Raw genomic sequence first — 20,945 nt, forward strand, 5'->3', positions numbered from 1 at the left:
CCCAGTGAGGCTACAGAATGTTCCATGCCTGTTCCCGCATATATTCTTTATTTTTCTTTTTTTCACATGCAATTAAGTAATTTAATTTTTGCATATTTATATCTTGCATTTATAATTGATTGTGCACAACTTGGGGATCTGTGATGTGTGTGTTTGGAGTGCAGGTGCAATGCGAGGGATGATCAATCGTTATTTTGTTAAGCACACATCGTATTATATTACTTATATTAGTGCTCCTCTTGGAGCGGAGCTGCAAAATACAGAAACAGTGTACCTGGGCCCTTCAAAACAGGGCCAGCGAGCAAGTAAGTGCTGGGTGTTACGGAGTTACATAATAGACCATGGCCATCGGCCCATACTCCTACGCCACCTTGTTGGGCCCCAGAAATGACAACATCTTGACAATGACTGACTCTGAGTGTTTCTATACATGGGATCTGCTTTGCTCATCTTGAGTGTTGTCTTGCTATTCTGCATATTTTGCTGATTATGGTCTGTGGGGCACTCCCAGCCAAGTGCTTGAGGACAATGTGGGGAACCACTGAGAAGATTCTCAGGGAATTTTCTTCCACCGCCTGGAACTGAGCTACATGCAGGTTTCTCATGGGGGGATTGTTCAACAGCTTTCATGGGTGGTGACATGCAGCTCAAGATGGTTGGGTCCTGGGAACAAATTTCCATGGTTTCAATTGGCTTATCAGTTAACCCCTTTTGCTCACTGGCTGTTTTCTGTACAAAATGTGCAGTTCCAAGGTGTAGAGAAAAGCAGGAGGAATTTTTCTGGCGGTCCCAGGAGTTTTGCTTTATTTTGACGCTAGTTTTTGGACTTAGGCCATATGCCTAGTCACTGAAGGTACTGGATGTATCTCTGGTGTGACCATGACTTCTCATTTGTGTCAGTTTTCTCCTGAAGAAGACAGGAGGAGTCCATGGAGGCAGTGTACTCTAGTCAACAGCATCTGCAATTAACCACCTTTCTTCGCCTCAATCACTCCAGATACGGTAGGGCGGCACTTGTGATGTATTTCAGTCCTTACAGGGCATGCACCAGACCAGAACAAGGGAGGTTTAACCTCTGACCGTAACTTGAAGTGGCATTCTGATAGACTACACTGACAGTCACGAAGTCTACATCTACATCTACATCTACATCTACATACATACTCCGCAATCCACCATACGGTGCGTGGCGGAGGGTACCTCGTACCACAACTAGCATCATCTCTCCCTGTTCCACTCCCAAACAGAACGAGGGAAAAATGACTACCTATATACCTCTGTACGAGCCCTAATCTCTCTTATCTTATCTTTGTGGTCCTTCCGCGAAATGTAAGTTGGTGGTAGTAAAACTGTATTGCAGTCAGCCTCAAATGCTGGTTCTCTAAATTTCCTCAGTAGCGATACACGAAAAGAACGCCTCCTTTCCTCTAGAGAATACCACCCGAGTTCCTGAAGCATTTCCATAACACTCGTGTGATGATCAAACCTACCAGTAACAAATCTAGCAGCCCGCCTCTGAATTGCTTCTATGTCCTCCTTCAATCCGACCTGATAGGAATCCCAAACGCTCGAGCAGTACTCAAGAGTAGGTCGTATTAGTGTTTTATAAGCGGTCTCCTTTATAGATGAACCACATCTTCCCAAAATTCTACCAATGAACCGAAGACGACTATCCACCTTCCCCACAACTGCCATTACATGCTTGTCCCACTTCATATCGCTCTGCAATGTTACACCCAAATATTTAATTGACGTGACTGTGTCAAGCGCTACACTACTAATGGAGTATTCAAACATTACAGGATTCTTTATCCTATTCATCTGCATTAATTTACATTTATCTATATTTAGAGTTAGCTGCCATTCTTTACACCAATCACAAATCCTGTCCAAGTCATCTTGTATCCTCCTATAGTCATTCAACGATGACACCTTCCTGTACACCACAGCATCATCAGCAAATAGTCGCACATTGCTATCCACCCTATCCAAAAGATTATTTATGTAGATAGAAAACAACAGCGGACTTACCACACTTCCCTGGGGCACTCCAGAGGATGCCCTCACCTCTGATGAACACTCACCATCGAGGACAACGTTCTGGGTTCTATTACTTAAGAAGTCTTCGAGCCACTCACACACTTGGGAACCAATCCCATATGCTCGTACCTTAGTTAGGAGTCTGCAGTGGGGCACCGAGTCAAACACTTTCCGGAAGTCAAGGAATATGGCATCTGTCTGATACCCTTTATCCACAGTACGCAAGATATCATGTGAAAAAAGGGGGAGTTGGGTTTCGCAGGAGTGATGCTTTCTAAAGCTGTGCTGATGCATGGACAGCAACTTCTCTTTCTCAAGGAAATTCATTATATTCGAACTGAGAATATGTTCGAGACTCCTGCAACAAACCAATGTTAAGGATATTGGTCTGTAATTTTGAGGATCCGTCCTTCTACCCTTCTTATATACAGGTGTCACCTGCGCTTTTTTCCAGTCACTCGGGACTTTATGTTGGGCAATAGATTCGCGATAAATGCAAGCTAAGTAAGGAGCCAATGCATTAGAGTACTCTCTGTAAAACCAAATTGGAATCCCATCAGGACCTGTCAATTTATTTATTTTCAACCCATTCAGCTGCTTCACAGCCCCAGGGATGTCTATCACTATGTCCTCCATACGGGAATCTGTACGAGACTCAAAGGGCGGTATGTTTGTATGATCCTCCTGCGTGAAAGAGTTCTCAAATGCAAAATTTAAAATTTCAGCTTTCGTTTTGCTGTCTTCCATTGCCAGGCCAGACTGATCAGTGAGTGACTGAATGGAAGCCTTCGACCCGCTTACTGATTTTACATAAGACCAGAATTTCCTTGGGTTTTCAGCAAGAACTTTTGCTAAGGTATGACGGTGGTAGTGGTTGAATGCTTCACACATCGCTCTTTTTACAGCAGCACGAATCTCTACTAACTTTTGCCTGTCCTCATTCTCCCGATCTTTCTTGCACCGCGAGTGCAACTGCCTTTGCTTCCTGAGCATTCTCCGAATTGCGCTGTTAAACCACGATGGGTCTTTTCTGTCCGTAACCCACTTTTTCGGCACATACTTGTCCAATGCGTGATTTACAATGTGTTTAAAATTTGCCCATAATTCTTCCACGTCTATCGTACCGGAAGTAAATGAAGTCGATTCATTTACTAAGTGGGATACAACAACTGCTTCTCTGCTCATTCTAGTAAGAATACTCTCCTGGCCTTCTTGACTGACTTTTTACCTTTTGTAACCATAGTCATAATGACATCATCATGATTACTAACCTCTGTCTCAACACTGACAGTCAATGAGGTCTGGTCTGTTCGTGGCTACCAGATCTAAAATATTTCCATAACACATTGGCTGTCGATTTAGCTGCTCAAGACAGTTTTCGGATAATGTGTTCAAAAGTAATTCACACGACAGCTTGTCTGTACCACCTGTAATGAATCCAGAGACATCCCAGTCTATACTAGGTAGGTTGAAGTCGCCTCCGACTAATATAGCATGATCCGAATACTTCTGCGATAAAGAACGTAGACTCCCTTTGAATGATTCTAGAACTGCCACGGTGGAACCTGGTGGCTGGTAATAACACCCCACAATTAACTTTATTTCCCCTAGCCCTGTTAAACGTTTCCAGATAACTTCACAATCACACTCTACTTCGACCTCAGTAGACACAATATTTTTGTCAACTGCAATGAAGACACCACCTCCTACAAGTCATGCAGCTCCATCTCGCTAAATCAGTTAAGCCTCATTCGTACTGTTCCCGCCTGTGGCTTAACCTTTATGTCTCAGTTATCACATGGCGCTATCAGCTATAAATTTACAGAACGACAGTAATGTTCATAAAATCTTTCTATTTCAAATCTTTCCCTGTCCACGTACATTATTGGTACTTGTGCAGTCTCTTCACTATTATACATCACTGTTGAGATGGAGAATCGTGTGCCCAAAAATTATTTAAGGACAGTATGTCACTCAAATTTTCCAGTAGGAGACTGGTGGTGGGCTTTTTATTGAACTAACCATGCGTAAGTTTGAGGAGGAGGAGGAGATTAGTGTTAACATCCCGTTGACAACAAGGTCATTAGAATGGGGCGCAAGCTCGGATTAGGGAATTGTGGGGAAGGTAATCGGCCGTGCCCTGTCAAAGGAACCATCCCAGCATTTGCCTGACGCAATTTAGGGAAATCACAGAAAACCTAAATCTGGACGGATGGCCGCAGGTTTGAACTGTCATCCTCCCAAATGCGAGTCCAGTGCACTAACCACTGTGCCATCTTGCTCGGTGTATAAGTTTGTCTAAGGAAATCACATTGCTAATCATTTCAATTCAATAGGACTCAAGAGTTTTATTTCTGTTTGAAATTTGCAAACAAATTCAACAATTTACCAGATCAACACCCCTTTTACTTTTTAATAAATAAAATCCCCATTAACTGAATGCCCAACTTCTCAAGCCATAAACAGGTGGACAAAGCCCTTGCAAAATGCAAGATACTTAGTTAGCATTTCCTATGCATCACAGTTGGGAACTTCTCTCAAGTCAGATTGTTTCAGGGGCCAATTTTGACATTATTCATGATCTGGAGTGGCAAATCTGTAAGGCTTGAGCATTTGCATACCATCTGAGAATTCGCTGAAGCAATGCTTGAAATCTATCAGTACTGACTTCTAGTATAATTATGATCTGAACCAAGAGTTTGCTGCATCTTTAACACAAATCTATACAATAGTAGAATTTTCACCTAGTGAATGATAATTCGTTATCTCAGAACTATTGAAGATTTTCAACACAGCATTTTGCACAGAAGAGATGATTCGTAACCTAATGATACCTTAAAAGTACCCTCATTAACAAATCCTACATATTGATAACAAAAGAAATATTTAAAATACTGAGAAATATACAATGGAAAACTTGGTACTCATAAGAGAGAACTTTTACAGTTGTGCAAGAAATTTAAAATGATTTGTCTCACTCTTTCCCCAGTACTTTGTGTGTTCATTATACTCCCTTGACTCCGTAAATGACTACACATGCTCCAATCGTATTCCTGGTAATCATAAGAGTCAATGTTCCTGTTTGTCAGAAATGAAACACATTTTAACTGTGGGTTTTTAAAATTATGCCTTCTGCAAAGTACAACGTTCCTTCTTTTTTTTTTTTTTTTTTTTTTTTTTCCCTCCACCCCGAACATTTTTCACACTTGCTTGTTTTCTTCAGTTAGTCTCAATTCATTTCCATAAAATATTATACATTTTTTTTTCTATTTTGAGGCTAAAACTATGAACTGTGAATTTTTATTTTGTTGTTGACCTGAATCTGAATTAACTTTCAATAAAGATCTGCTTGTACAAGTTGTTTTATGTATTTTATGGCTTGACAGCATGTCACCTGTGAAATAGTTTGAAGAAGGTGTTTCCTTGTTCCAAGTGTAATACTTTTCCAGAGAGTAAAATCAGTGGATGTTCTAAAATTATGTTGCCCATCATATTGTATTTAGTGCATTTCTTTGTGAGATGTAATTATATACAATTTGTTCACACCTTTTCACTTTAGTCTCATCTTGTATCACAAGTTTTCATACAAAAACGAGATTTACGAAAAAAAATTTGCCACATTCATCGAGAATTTATGTCACTGTTACTGTTCACTTATTTACTGTTTTATTTTTGTGCAGTATGGCACTAATTTAAAATATTTGATGCAACTATTTTGTGGTGTACAAGCAAGGGTAGAACATACTGCACATGGGAACAATGGAAGGAGGCAGGGAGGAGGGTCGTGCAAAAGGGTTCTTTGAGGAAGTGTTTTGTACAATACATCAAGTGTTGAAAACTGAGTTTTGTTGCAAACTGTTTTGTATTCATTCAAAACTTTCTATTTTCTATAATAACTTTCTGCATGTGGAAGTTCTGCTCTATTGTGAGTTTCTTGTAGAGACCACGGCACTGAAGTAGGACACTGAGACAGGCTTCAGTACTTAAATAGAAAACCAACAGGTTATGTTTAATAGCAAGATGCACAGTAGATCATGCACATTGAAAAATAATTGGGTAAAGATTAAAACTAAGAAAAACCTTGTGTTTGGCAGAACACACAGTTTTAAAAACCCACATATAATTTCTGAACACAGAAAAGTGGCAAGTTTACAAACACACCTTATATTGTATTTATTTACTACAAGACGATAAACTCACCAGTTTTCTTACAAATGCTGTATTTTTTTTTAGGCTGGAATCTAATTTCGAGAAAAATGTCTCATCTGGTCTACAATTTGTAAGATTGTAGTTGATTTTTCTCAGCTCATTTTTTACAAGTACACGAAGATGTGTTTGCTGGACGTAAGTTAACAAATTTCTCTGAAACAGTGCAAACAATCAATTAAATAGCATTTAAAAAATCAGGATGTGTAGATTTAAAGTAAGGACATTTTTCTGTTAACATTGAACAAACTATAACACAATGGTAGTTAAGAATATTTTTATTCAGATGGAATCATCAAAAGCTTTCTTTCTTTCTTTCTCTTGGTTCAGCAGGAATGAATCTAGCGAATTGAGCCACCATGAATCAGCATTATTGTATGAGAAACTGAATTGTCCACACAGCAACACTACTTAGAACTACATTTTATTTCAAATAATAACAGCAAACAGTACTCTTAAGCAGTGACTTGCAGAGTATTTATGTTGTTTTAATGTAAAAATAAACTAGTAAAGGAGTGTGAGGCAAAGAATAAGAACAAATATATAATATTTATACATAAAATATGGAAATAAGCTCTAAAATAGCAGCTCAGTTTAAAGACATATCTCTGCCAGCCTAACACTATAAAAATAATTCTTAAATAAAAACTTCTGTGTCTTTTAAATCTTCTGTCTTGTATACATCTGTAAACACCTTAAAACTTACAGAACAACATCTCAAAATATTAAAAAAAAGTGAAATTGTTTTATAGAAGAGCCTCATTATAATAATTACATCCCATACTTGTAGCTACCATCCTCACATAACCCATGGAGTGTCATGGATCAAGAACAAGGTGCCAAGAGCTACACAGAACACAGAACACATATCACAGCAGCGGTACTCCAGTCCATGTGAGGCAAAAATTCAAACCAGTCAGCTTACTAGCAACTCAACAGTGGGTGACACCAGTGGATGGGCTAGCCTCCGATGTGCGCACACAGCCCCAATCAGCTCGTGCAGCCCGAATTATTTCCTACGTCCACCAAAACTAAGTTTCAGCCAATCAAACAGAAGTGTAACTCTGCGAGATGACTATTTAGGCTCACGCCACAATGGCACCTGGCAGTTACAGCACAACCAGCTGCCTTGGAGAGACCTTGCCTCGATGATATGCTAACAGAATCGACTCCTCACAGACACTGTGAAGTGGAACTTTGCCAATTGGATGCTGTCGAGTGGAGAGCACTTGGTACTATGTTTTTGCTACATCTCGCACACTTGCAGAGTGTCATACTTAGTGCCATTATAATAAACTTTATTTGTACATACTCTAACGGATTCAATCTGTGACTTATTTCTGGTACTAAATTTATTCGAGCATTTACTCAGTCATTAAAATTTCTTTGTGTTTCCTTTTTTTCAGAAGTTAGTTCTTGTGTTAATACCAAAACTGTGAAGTTTTTTCCTGTGTTGCAAATAAAACTGTTTAATGGTATACCTGGTGAACGTTTCGTGTGATATAATCGAGGTAAAGGACATATCACAAGGGTATGTCACTGTCAAAGGTAGTGCTGAGTATTAAGCAAGAAGTAGACAAGAAGAACCATGAGAGGCTCCCAACACAGTGACACAACCACTCGCCTGATTCCTCTCGGTTCTGTGTAGCAACCTCCAGATGGCTCTCACAATCCAGATCTCTTTTCTGCTTCCACATGACATTCTTTAGCATGTCTTACTCTTCCACCTATAGTGAGGACAGCTGCCAAATAGAGCACTGACAACCATGGACTACACTGCTTCTTCCAGTAATAGGCAGATAAGATGACACACCGTGGTCGCACTCAACAGTTCCTATTCAACAGTCAGACAGTTCAGTTCAGTTCAGTTCAGTGCACACAGCCAGCTCAGTACAGTTCTCTGAAGACTAGATTCTGACTTACCAGTCACTACTTACCGAGTTATTGGACAATCAAGAGTGTCTACAACATTACTTTCAATGACAATATCATAAACTGATTGCCAAGAGACAGGTAAGTTATTTGGATATCATACTATTAAGCCCCAGGATAATGTCCTTGGCAGACACTAAAAATTCAATGAAGTCCTACCTCAGCAATTCCTGGAAGCCAAACCACCTGCCAATGACCAGCACACTGCCAGCTAGGGGGAAATGCTGAGCCAGTATTGCAGCACCATAGCATGATCGAGCACCCGAGTCTACAAGCATAGCATATTGTCATCGTGGTAACCAAAAGACACCATCATACTATTATACTAGTGGCAAAGCAGAATGTCACGAGGAAGGCCTAGGCAAAATGCACAAGTATTTAGGCCGAACCAGCAAAAAAGAGCATCTGCCAGGTGAAATTGCTCAAGTCTGAAGCCACTAGCAGAGCTGATGAGGAAAAATCAGGAACAAGATGTCACTGGCATTCATTCACACTGCCGCAGAGTACACAGAAAGTGGCAACATAAATACTCCATCCTTCTTAACAGAAGTCTCATTTCCTGAGTGCTGATTGCTGACTGCCCAGCGCATAGTCTCAGACCTTGTCTCAGTTACAGACAACCAGCGAGAAAGGAGGCTACAGGGGTTGACCCTCAGCAGACCTAGCTATTTTTGATTGTCTACAAAGCCACACGTCGTCCTGGAAGGATCTCATGGCTGACAGCTCCAGTACCAACTTCCAAGGCAAAACTGACGGAACTGCCTTCACCCTGCAGTCCCGCTGGAGGCTAAGCCTGCATGACCAGGATACAGTCTGTCATCCACCTTCAAGAGTGAGGGCCACTACTGCTGCTCATCCCATTCCTGTGACAGACATCAATGCTGCTGGTTCCTGTCCCCTGAACAGGAGCTGAGGGCTGATCCCACATAACAGTGAGTACTTCAGGTGGATCTTGGAGCGTGTCTCCCAAGTGCAAACCTGTGCCTCCAATGAGAGTATTTAGGAGATCAATACATAGAGCTGAAGGTCACTGGCATCCACAGGTCTACAGCTGCCCAGTGATGTAACTGCTGCTACCTGATGCCTCGCTGTGCCTGTGGAAATGCAGGCTGAACACATGCTTGCGTTCCCTTGCTGACGAGGCTGCCGCTCATCCAGTCTGATTGTGGTGTCGTGTCTCAGGAGACAATCCTGTATTACTGCTTCTTATTGTCAACATTCTCTCGGTGCTCTCGAGCATAGCTAGGCCCTCACCACCACATCCTGGTCAGTGTTCTGCTGGTGACTGCTGGAGTTTGGGACCAGACCCCTATAATTGTATTATGTTTAGGACATCAAGCTTCATGCACAAAACTGTACCACAGTTAAGTGCTATTTTGTAACACACTATTAATACCTGTGTTGTTACATTTCTGTTCTATTCAAGCCGGTGGTTCAGTTGATAGTTACTGTGTGCAATCGACGACCACCACCACCTTTAAAGAATTGTAGCAGTAAACCACTCTACTATCACAGATGTTTGGGCTGGATCAATAGTAGCATTCAGTTACAACACTCCCAACTGTCAGCAACCCAGGAGCTCATGGTAGCATGCTTGGCAAGACTTGAAGAAAGCGAGACCAAAGGCCAAACACAACCACTGCCAGTTAAGACGAGGCTGCCACATTTGATTGGAAAGTCGAGTCCTGCAACAATCATATTCAATGTCTGGAGCAGGACCACGTCAGGCGTCAAGGTATCAGGTGATGTGGAACGAAAATCCTTTATCTTAGCATATGCAGGCTTCACTGCATTTCAACTTCAGAAACCGACATCAACTTGTGAACCTGTGACTCCCTCTCAGTTTAATGTTTAAGAAACACCTGCAAAGTATTTTGACTTAAGTTAATGTTGTTGCTGCCACATAAAGATTTTATCAATGTTTCAGGAAGTTAAATCGAAGCTATAAAGACTGTATAACTCAATTACAGATCCTGACTCATGAATGGAAGTTTCATTGCAAAATCATATGCACACTCACTAATTCGCGACATGCTTATCGTGCACTCCCCTGACGAGAAATTCACATAAACATCCCACACATCCATGCAACCAGCATGGCCAGACCCACATAGCACAGACCATGCACACTATTTGATAAACAGTAAGTAAACAAATATAGAAATACTAAATTAGAAGCTTGTTCATGCCGTGGTGTAAACCACAAAGGAGAAAAATGTTTATATCCCAACACATGTTGTAATTACTGTAAAAAGACTGGACACTGGGCAGAGGCATGCAAAATAAAGCACAACTGACAAAAACAGCACACACTTAAGCATAATGCAATGGATAACAATAAAATGTCAAGTACACTCCATGTATAAATCTAAAAACTGTCAAGGACGAAACCTTACACAAATGCTATGTTTTCTGGGAATACAAGTCAGTATCCATAACTCTTAGAGTATAAGTGCTCATCGACTTTCAATTTGACACAGGGTCATCAGTTTCAATCATTAACCTGCAGGCATACCAAAAATTAGGAATGCCGAAGTTAAAAGCTTTTCAAAGTTCGCTGTTAACTTACAGCAATCAGGAGGTTCCAGCGAAAGGACAATTTTTAAAATGTATGATGTATAAACACACTACATTCACAGTTGTAAATTCAAACAGAGCAACGAGTTTATTAGTACCGGACATCTTCATCTTCAGTGCTTTGGGCTTCACCATTTACAGAGGAGTGAAATAAAATCAAACTAGAATCAGCTGCTGTAAAAACATGGTGACATTTCTTCCAAAGCAACATGCAGTATCAAAGGTTGCATGCCATGGATTGCACTGAATCTGAATGCTGTGTCGAAATTTTGCAAAGCATGCAATATTCCTGACAGTCTTGACCAGAATGAGGTCATCAAAGAGATACACAGGAGCCTATGAGCAACAGCAATCTTAACTGTACAGAAACTGAATAGCTCCCTTTGCATCTATAGAGATTTCAAAGTGACGATTAATTCTCAATCTATTATTGATTTACATCCTATTTACACGCTGTAAGAACTGCTGTCAAAATTAGTTGGTGCTGTGAACTGTGTCGAGCTGAATCTTAAAGAAGCATATCTGCAAATCCATTTGGATGAAGACACACACAGAGGTTTATGGTGATAAATCTTCATTTTGTCTCTACCATTAAAAAAGATTACCCCTTTGGAATAGCCAGTGCGCCGAGTTTGTTCCTGTGGTATTTTGAACAATTAATTCGGAAAGCTCCAAATGCTGTGAACTACCTCAACGACATAATTTGTCTCAGGCACAAATCTACAGGAACTCGCATAGAATTTGGGAATTGTTTTCAAGATTCTACAAGTGGCAAATTTGCAATGCAACAAAGATAAGTGCCTTTCCTTTCAATGTGAGCTGCAATACTTAGGACACACACAGTCTGCACATGGCATCAAGCAGACATCACAAATTATTAGCAGAAGTATCTCCCTCGTGCAGCTTCCATCAGTGGGCCACTGCACAAGTTGTCATGAAAAGGCACCAAATGAAACAGGACCAATGAATGCCAATGCACATTCAACAAATGAAAATGTTTGCTTGATGTCAAATGTCTTACGAATGTAGAACATCAGGCACACAATTTTCATCTTTCAGGTAGTTATAAAATAGCACTCACTCCACTGCAGAGTCAAGGTTTTATTCTGAAATTTAGTAGTAATTTTTACACTGAATCTCTGGGACATGGTGATCATGTGAATTTTACAAGTCTTTTTTTTTTTTTAACCTGCTACAAAGACAGGGTTTCTATGTTTGGTTGCTGCTTCATTGTGAACAATTCTCTTCTTTATAGAAGTATTGTGTGTGTGTCAAAAAAGGCTGTCTAATGTCACACAGGTTTTAAACACTCAGTTTTACTTGATGAAAGCACATTACAGAAGTGCACATACAAGAAAAAAATCACAACACCAAGAAATAATTAATGTAGAGTAATGAAATTTCATGAATACATTTATCTAGTCAACATATCTAAGTAATTACTGTTACAAGTTCACAAGTTAATGTAAGTGCAAGATAAGCCATTGCAAATGTGAAATGCTGCTACATTAATAACTGGTGAAACCACAAAAATGTTGAATGTCAGCACGCAAACATGCAAGCACTGTGTCGTATAGGTGCCAGATGTCAGTTGTGGGATAGAGTTCCATGCCTATTGCACTTTGTTCATCGATACAGGATGGTTAATGCTGCAAATGACGCTGGAGTTGTCATCCAATGACGCCCCATTCATGCTCAATTGGAGACAGATCTGGTGATCAAACAGGGCAAGGCAACATGTCAATACTCTGTAGAGGACGTTGTGTTACAACAGTGGTACGTGGGTGAGCATTATGCTGTAGGAAAACATCCGCTGCAGACTGAAAATCTCATTCTGGAAATACCCTGGAATGCTGTTCACGAACAGCAACACAACAGGCCGAATCACCAGACTGACGTACAGGATGGATCTTACGGGTGCTCAACAGCGAGGTCATCAGCGACTGACGTACAAATTTGTAGTCGGGGTACATGGGATAACCACAAGATTGCTCTTGCTGTCATATGAAATTGTATCCCAGATCATAACTCCAGAAATAGGTCCAGTGGTCTAGGCCACAGACAGGTTTGTTGCAGGCACTCACCTGGCCTCCTCCTAACCAACACATGGCCATCAATGGCACTGAGGCAGAACCAGCTTTCATCAGAACACACCACAGACCTGCATTCCGCCTTCAAATGAGCTCTCGCTTGACACCACTGAAGTAGCAAATGGGGGTAGTTTGGTGTCAATGGAATGCAAGCTACAGGGTGACCGGCTCACAGCTGTTCTTGAAGTAACTGATATGTAACAGTTCGTTGTGTCACTATGGTGTCAATTGGTGCTCGAATTACTGCTGCAGGGACAATATGATGCACCACAACCATATGCCGAACATGATGGTCATTCCTTATGGTAGTGTCATGTGGCCACCTGGAGTCTAGTTTTCTTACGACCATACCTTCAAGGTGCTCACTGCTGTCAGCAATCATCTACAGAGCTACATTCCTGCCAAGTCTTTCTGCAGTATCATGGAGGGTACATTCAGCTTCTCATATCCCTATTAAATGGCCTTGTTCAAACTCTGTGAGCTGTTGAATGTGGTGTTTTTGTCATCTTAAGGGCATTCTTGACTAATATCAACTCGTTACACCCATCTAAAAGGAAACTAATGCTCTCAAACATTTTAATGCATCTTTAAAACAAACCTGATTTGCATCCTCATAGTGGTACTACTAGTGCCACCCTTATGTGTTTAGAGTGAAATTCAAATAGACATCATCCTCCAGATGTAGAAACACATTAACCATCTTTTGTTTATCTCAAACAAGTTGTTCTTGGTGTTGGCTTTTTTTCTGTCGACGTATGAGGGCTGTTCAAAAAGTAAGGTGACTTTTCAAATTGCATGCGATTATCGATCTTTTTTTTGTTATGTTGGTACACAGGTCCCGAACATATGTTCACAGTTTCAAGTAAACAGCCTTTGTTTGTTTTTGACAGATAGAAAGGTTAGACATGTTTTAGTGTGATCTGCGATTTTTGATTATTGTAAAAAATGGAGCAAAGAATTTGCATCAAATTTTGAGTGAAAAATGGAATTAAGTGCTCTAAAACACTTGAAATGTCAGTGGCATACAGTGAGCCTGCTCTAAGTAAAAGAAAATGTTTACAAGTGGTACAAGCTCTTCCAAGATGTCCGAGATGACGTCAATGACGAAACTTGCTCTGGGCGCCCCAGCACATCAACAACAGATGATAACATCAAAGCTGTGAAGACAGTTGTTTTGGAAAATCATCAAATTACCATAAGAGAAGTTGCTGAAGATGTTGGCATATTGATCGGCTCGTGTCATGCAATTTTTTTTTTTTTTATTATTTGGGCACGAGACATGTGTCAGTGAAGTTTGTTCCAAAACTTCTCAGTTTTGATCAGAAGAACCATCGCACGAACACTGCTCAGGAGCTCTTGAATGACATCAACAATGATCCTGATTTGCTCAAAAGGGTCATAACTGGTGACGAAACATAGCTTTACAGTTATGACATTGAAACCAAAGTCCAATCGTCCCCAGAGAGCCAAGACCAAAAAAAGCATGCCAAGTTCGATCAAATGTCAAAGTTTTGCTCACTTTTTTTTTTCTTCAATTACCGTGGCGTAGTGCATCATGAATTTCTTTGCCTCAAGGTCATACGGTCAATAAGGAGTATTATCTTGATGTTATGTGCCGTATGCGAGAAGCAGTACGCAAAAAATGGCCGGAATTGTGGAAAAACAATTCATGGCTTTTGCATCACGCAACGCACATGCTCATTCATCATTGCTTGTGAGGCATTTGTTGGCCAATAACAACATGACAATCATGCCTCAGCCATCATATTCACTGGATTTGGTCCCCTGTGACTTTTTCCTGTTCCCAAAATTGAAGAGACCTATGAAAGGACTAAGATTTTCAAAGATCGAGGAAATAAAAACTGCATTGCTAGAAGTACTCAAGGCTGTACCAAAAAGTGCTTATCAGAAGTGCTTCGAGGATTGGAAGAAGCGTTGGCCCAAGTGTATTGTATCTGAGAGGGATTACTTTGAAGGGGACAACATGAATACTGACGAATAAACAGATATTTTTTCGTAAAAATATGAAGTCACCTTACTTTTTGAACATAACTCGTATTTTTAAGAAAGAAATGGCTGTATATGTTATATCAGACTAAAAACCAGCAGAACACAGCAGTACACATAAAAAGCAAAAATTGTAAGAGAAAATGAAAGTAAAGGGAGTTACCTGTTGTTCATCATCAATGTCGAGTGTAGTCTCTGGAAACCAGTCAGATGTTACTTCAATTTCCTTTACAGTCCAATTGGAGTCCAGTATTTTGTAACTAGTAACATTCAGGCAGTTTGTTTCTAAAAAGTACTTCATGGCTTCTTCAGGGCTAAGGGCAATTGCAGGTTTTGCTTCACTGTTGCCTTCCTCAACAGTACTCTGATGAGTGCTACTATCTGCAACTGAAATACCATATGGTACTTCTTCAGTGGCATCTTCGACATTTTGTTCAGATGAGCAGTTGTCGACATTATTAACGTTCTCTATGTCTAAACGTTTGTCACTAGCATCGGTTTCATCAGATGGAACGAGTGCCTTCTTATCATGAGAAACTGAATTGATTTCTTTATCCGAGACAATGCTGTCATAGTTAAAACTTCTATCTAAATCAAGGGAAGAAGCAGAAGGCAGTCCAGCTGATAAATTTCCATTCTGGGCTAGTGTTACAGACTTGCCCTCGGTAGTACTGGCACCAAAATCATAATATTCTTTTCCTTTATCCCTGCTCTCTGCATACATAACTGATTTTTCTGCCAATTTTACAACAAGGGCTTCAATAAATTCTCTGTCACATGGATCAAATGTATATTTCGGTGTATATTTCTGTGAATAATTCCCCAACTGTGAAGAATCAGAATCAGCACTGTGAAGTTTTACAGAGTTTGTACACTGATCTGTAACTGTTGCTGGTGGATAAATAACAGGATAAGACGGATCACATTCTTTCATAATATTAGCACTTGCAAGGTAATAAGCTGCATGATTAGGTACAGCATCTGATGCTGCATAATAAAATGAGTTATCCTCGGCATCATTATTGTCGTATCTGAAGTCTTTAGCATTGCACACATCTTGCATTGTGTGTGTGCTAAAAGTAGGTACATCATACATCGAATGAAATGAGTCAGAAATTCCTTCACAGCTCCCCAAGAAATCCTGTCTCAAAGGAACACCAAGTCCACTATTTTCTCTCACTCTTTCATTAGCCAACTCAACACCTGTCTCTCTATAAAGGAAAGGGGTACTGCTGTGTTCATGACTCATGCTGTTTGCAACTGCAGAATCGATATGGTCACAAAATTGATTACCTGAGTATGTGTAGTCTGTATCATAATACTTATTACGTGCAAACTCGTAGGGATCCATTTTCAATTTATGACCTGTATGTCTTTCAGTAAGCACTTGGACTCTGATGCATCACCAAAACATGCACAGCTCTGCTGAACGAGTTGGTCCACCTGGCCTGTAAAAGGCAATAACAGTTTTAGTGTGTCAAAAATTCCAATAATACATTTGTGCAACTATTAAAATCTCTCAGCAAAAAATATTCGAAATATAAAATTTTAAGTTACTTAAGATGTACTATTTTTGCCTAAGTTGTACCATATAAAATGCAGATAAGGATAACTTAACACTATGTACACTGTCACAGCTCAAAGGTAAATTTAAACCTCACATTTTTCTGGGTACTGTTCTACTTATGGTGGTATGCTATCGTCGACTTCCCATTAGTAAATAGTTCACCTAGCCACACATAAATGAACTTATAATTGAACATGGAATCTGAACACAATTACAACTCAGGTTTTTGAACTAAAGTTTCACAAAGTGTCCAAATCACAATGCAAATTTGCTTCACCCTTATACAAAGAATTGACCAGCGACGGAAATCACCCCCCCCCCCCCCTTTCCTATTTGACTAGCAGATAGTATGTGGATGAGAATGTGTCAGAAATCCCTGTGTAATTATAAATTTCTCTGATTTTACAATTATGACCATTAAGCATGATAAATGGCAAAGGAAGTAATGTGTTTCTTGATGCATACTGGAATATTGGCTCTTGGAATTTTGAGAGTACCGCTGACAAACTCACACTGCTTTTTTTGAAGTGTCTCTTACTGTGGTTTGTTGATCACTTCTACAACACTGAGTAAACAAAACAGTCCAGCTATGGAGTTAATGTAGCTGCGCGCGTAGTCAGTCTTACCACTCTCGACATATACGCTTACAGCAGAGTCGGTGAGAGAAGATCTCCGACAGCTGTCAGCACTGTTGCAAACTTTCAACTACCAAGTGCAAATGGATGCAGGTCAAAATGAGTCGCCTATAGAGCTGTGATGACACTGGCATTTCCAAAGATATGTATATAAAACTTCATTACTCAACCAATTAAGAAAGATACACAGAACAGCCACAGTGAGAAATGAACCCCCTGCAACTGTCAGGAATCATCTTTAGGCAACTATGCTATAGATACTTCATGGTTGTCACCTGATTTCAGTGACTCATCACAGATCATTCATTCAGAAAATATCAGGTAATTTCATCTATTTACATGGTTACATTTTCATTTATATGTGTTTTGGGGTTAACTGACACGCTTTGCACTGTGAACTGATCACGATTGATTGGTACAGTGGGGAGTAGGGGTAACAGACCAAACAACACGGTCATTCATAACATCGAGGAGACTCATAATAGTAAAAGAGAGAGGGCTAAAAATGTAATGGACATCTTTTGTACCATCAATAATACAAGCAAGATGAAGGAAATAGGGGAGTCAGCAGATGGGCTCCTGGGGCTCTGCATGTGAAAGGAAACGTTCCACCCACAGCTGTCCTACTGCTGATCCATTATGCTCAGGAACGTCAACTATTCAACAGAGTGCAACACCCAGAGTGGGTGCAGTAGCAAGGAGGCAAACTGAATCTACAAGTGATTCAAACAGAGTAAAAGAGGGATGAAAGAGTAGCCAGCTCAAAGAGGTAGGGTCAGGGAGCTCCCAGACCCAACATACAGCAGGAGACACCCCACCCCCAACCACTCTGGCCTGCTCCACAGGTAGGTTAAAACCTTATAACGCAGAATACGCGGTCTGTTCAAAAAATTCCAGAACTTTGTAAACAAAATTTTTCTACACTTACTTTTTACTTATTGTGTATGGTCTCCTTTGAAATACTCTCCTGCACGGTTGATATACCATTTCCAATGCCATTTCCACTTCCGGAAGCAGTCTTAGTATACCTCCTGCTGGATCGCGTAAAGTGCTGTCTGCAAATTTTCCTTTATCTCATCTACCATTGCAAATCTTCATCCTTTCCACAGGGTTTTCAACTTTGGAAATAAAAAAAGTCCGCAGGGGAATGTGCAGGTGTGTTATCTTGATGCAACAGCCTCGAATTGTCTCACCACATTTCAGGCCGTTTCCTTCTCACATTTTCTCTCAGGCATCCTGATCGTACCACTGATTAACACTTTGTCCACATGGCACGAATTCATGATGAACTAATCCTTCAAAGTGAAACAAAACTATCAGCTTGGCTTTGACATTTGACCTGTGCGGGTCTATTTTGGTCTTGGAGAACCTTTCCAGACCTATTGTGAAGACTGAACCTTGGTCTCAACATCATAACCATAGACCCACATCTCATCACCAGTTACGATTCTCTTAAGGGACATCTTGTTCTCATTTGCGTGATCCAAAAGCTCTTGACAGATGGTGAGGTGGAGATCTTTCTGTTATTAACACATGAGCCATGCGACAAACTTGGTGGCAACATGATGCATTTCAAGATGCAAGACACTATCCAACTGAAATGTTACATTATTCTGCAGTCTCTCCGTCAGTCAATCTTCGATTGGCATGCACAGTTTCGTTGACGTGCCTAACATGAGCCTCATCAGTAGGTATTGTAGGGCATCCTGAACAAGGGTCATCTTTAACTTCTGTCTGGCCATTTTTAAACCATGTGAACAATTTGTAACAAGGAGTATGGCTTAAGCATTCATCACCATATGCTTCCTGCACCGTTTGGTATGTCTGTGTACAGGTTTTCTCGAGTTTCATGCAAAATTTAATGCAGACGCTTTGCTTCTCTAACTCTGCCATATCGAAATTCACTAAGTGTGCGGCACAATGTTCTACTCAATACAGCACTGAACAATAACTAACAGACATACAGCAATGAAACTTCCAGCAGAGAGAGAGAGAGAGAGAGAGAGAGAGAGAGAGAGAGAGAGAGAGTGTGTGTGTGTGTGTGTGTGTGTGTGTGTGTGTGCAACCGCATTTCGCTCCAAAACACCATAGGCGTGAAATTACAAATGTTCCGGAATTTTTTAAACAGACCTTGTAAAAATCACATTCATGCAGAAAACTGAGAACGAAGTCAACCATCTGTGTAACATCTACCAATATTAGAGGCAATAATCTGAAAGTTCATACTTAGCATGGCGCAAATCCCACACGCTTGAATATTAAGCTCATGAAGGGCAGCACTGGCGCAGATCGCACACGCTTCAATATTAAGCTTGTGAAGATAAGTCATTATTCTGTAATAACTGTCAATTACATGAATATTACAACATAACAAAGTTAATTAGAGTCTGTTTTATATTATCTATTGAAGGTATCACATGCTTCAAAGTATTTCTCGAAAAAAAAATATAAGTGTCTGTTTCCATGTACTTTAGATGCAAATTTACATACAAATTTAAGACATTTCTTCAAGTATTGAGTGAAGAATTTAGGTTGTTTTCATTAAACATATATTTAGTAATACCGTATCTACTCGGGGAATTAAAGGTTTTATGTTCTATCTATTTCCTTTCAAAACGCATGAAGTATGTATCGCGCATACACGATCTTAGGCCTAATTTTTTGGGTATACAAGTTTTGATTTTTAACATTAGTTTAACTGCATTACGTTACTATATGTACACTATGTACTATATGTACACTATGTACACTGACTGGTTAGTGTTGCATGTGAGTTCATACATTCATATTGTCAGTGCACATAGGACAAACTTGCAGAAACTTCAAGACCAGATATTCAGAACATCTCAGAGCTTTAAAAAGCAACAGCTCCCATAGCACATTTGCTGGCCACCTTGTAGCCCACAATCACCACCCAACAACAATAGAAATTGACTTAAGAATACTAAAACCCAGCCACAGCCTATACAGTAAACTGACCATTGAGGAAAACTTCCATACACAGAAGGCAATAGCAGAAGGAAAACAGATCTTAAACACTGTGTTTTGGTGAAGTGAAAAGTGTTTTACTATGTTATTTGTGGAAAATGCTTGTTATAGTTATGTGTGCATCACAACACCTCACCATGATTCAGAGAATGAAAGTGCTTGCCACACGAAAACGTAAGTAAAAACGAATACGGGCACGAAAACATCGCGACAAACTAAATTACATTATAGAAGATAGGTTAACTCCCAGCAAAAAACTTTCACATCAACATTGTTTGGTTGCAGATGACAAGCTACCTGTAGTAATTAACACACAAGTGATCCGGAAAATTCATGCACACCAAATGTGAAGGTATTTACAAAAAGAAATGGTCTATTGTTTGAAGTAAACGTCCACATAATTTTATAATAATTTAACAAAAATGTTCACATTACAGAATAAATAAAAACAAAAACCCACTGATGATGGCACAGTGGTGCCGAAACATGTTTGGGTACTGAGAAAAAAATGGTGTTTTGCATAACTGGCGGACCTCACATCCAACAATTTTAACTGCAAACATGGTCAACACAAGGAGCTGCAAATCAAAATGATAAATATTAAGAGAGAAAGTAATATTCACAGTACCTTCACAATACATATATTCACTTATGAAATTTCTCATTAATAACCCATCCCAATTCAAAAATAACAGTGAATTGCATATTAAAAGTCTGACAGATAGCCAACCAACTATTAAAAGCAAATTAAAAGAATTTCTGAATGACAATTCCATCTAATCAATAGATGAATTCTCAGATATGTAAAAAAATTAATCAATTAATTATTTTGTGTGAAGAAAACCTATATTAAAGTGACACGTTCCAAGTCATTATGAAATGTCGTATTCATGATCTATGGAA

At 39.8% G+C, this 20,945-nt stretch overlaps 1 protein-coding gene across 3 annotated transcripts in view; it reads right to left on the minus strand.

Annotated features, from left to right (window-relative positions):
• LOC126185032 (regulator of nonsense transcripts 2-like) overlaps positions 1-20,945 on the minus strand; it is a 229,844-nt gene that overhangs the window by 174,599 nt on the left and 34,300 nt on the right. For all 3 annotated transcript variants that reach the window (XM_049927771.1, XM_049927772.1, XM_049927770.1), the window contains 2 exons: positions 15,016-16,300; positions 6,241-6,402 (listed from right to left, as the gene is read on the minus strand). In XM_049927771.1, the coding sequence (XP_049783728.1) occupies positions 6,241-6,402; positions 15,016-16,203 (1,350 nt within the window). In that variant the 5' untranslated portion in view covers positions 16,204-16,300. The remainder of the gene's footprint in view (positions 1-6,240; positions 6,403-15,015; positions 16,301-20,945) is intronic.

This window comes from Schistocerca cancellata, chromosome 4 (assembly GCF_023864275.1).
Source record: "Schistocerca cancellata isolate TAMUIC-IGC-003103 chromosome 4, iqSchCanc2.1, whole genome shotgun sequence".
NCBI lineage: Eukaryota > Metazoa > Arthropoda > Insecta > Orthoptera > Acrididae > Schistocerca > Schistocerca cancellata.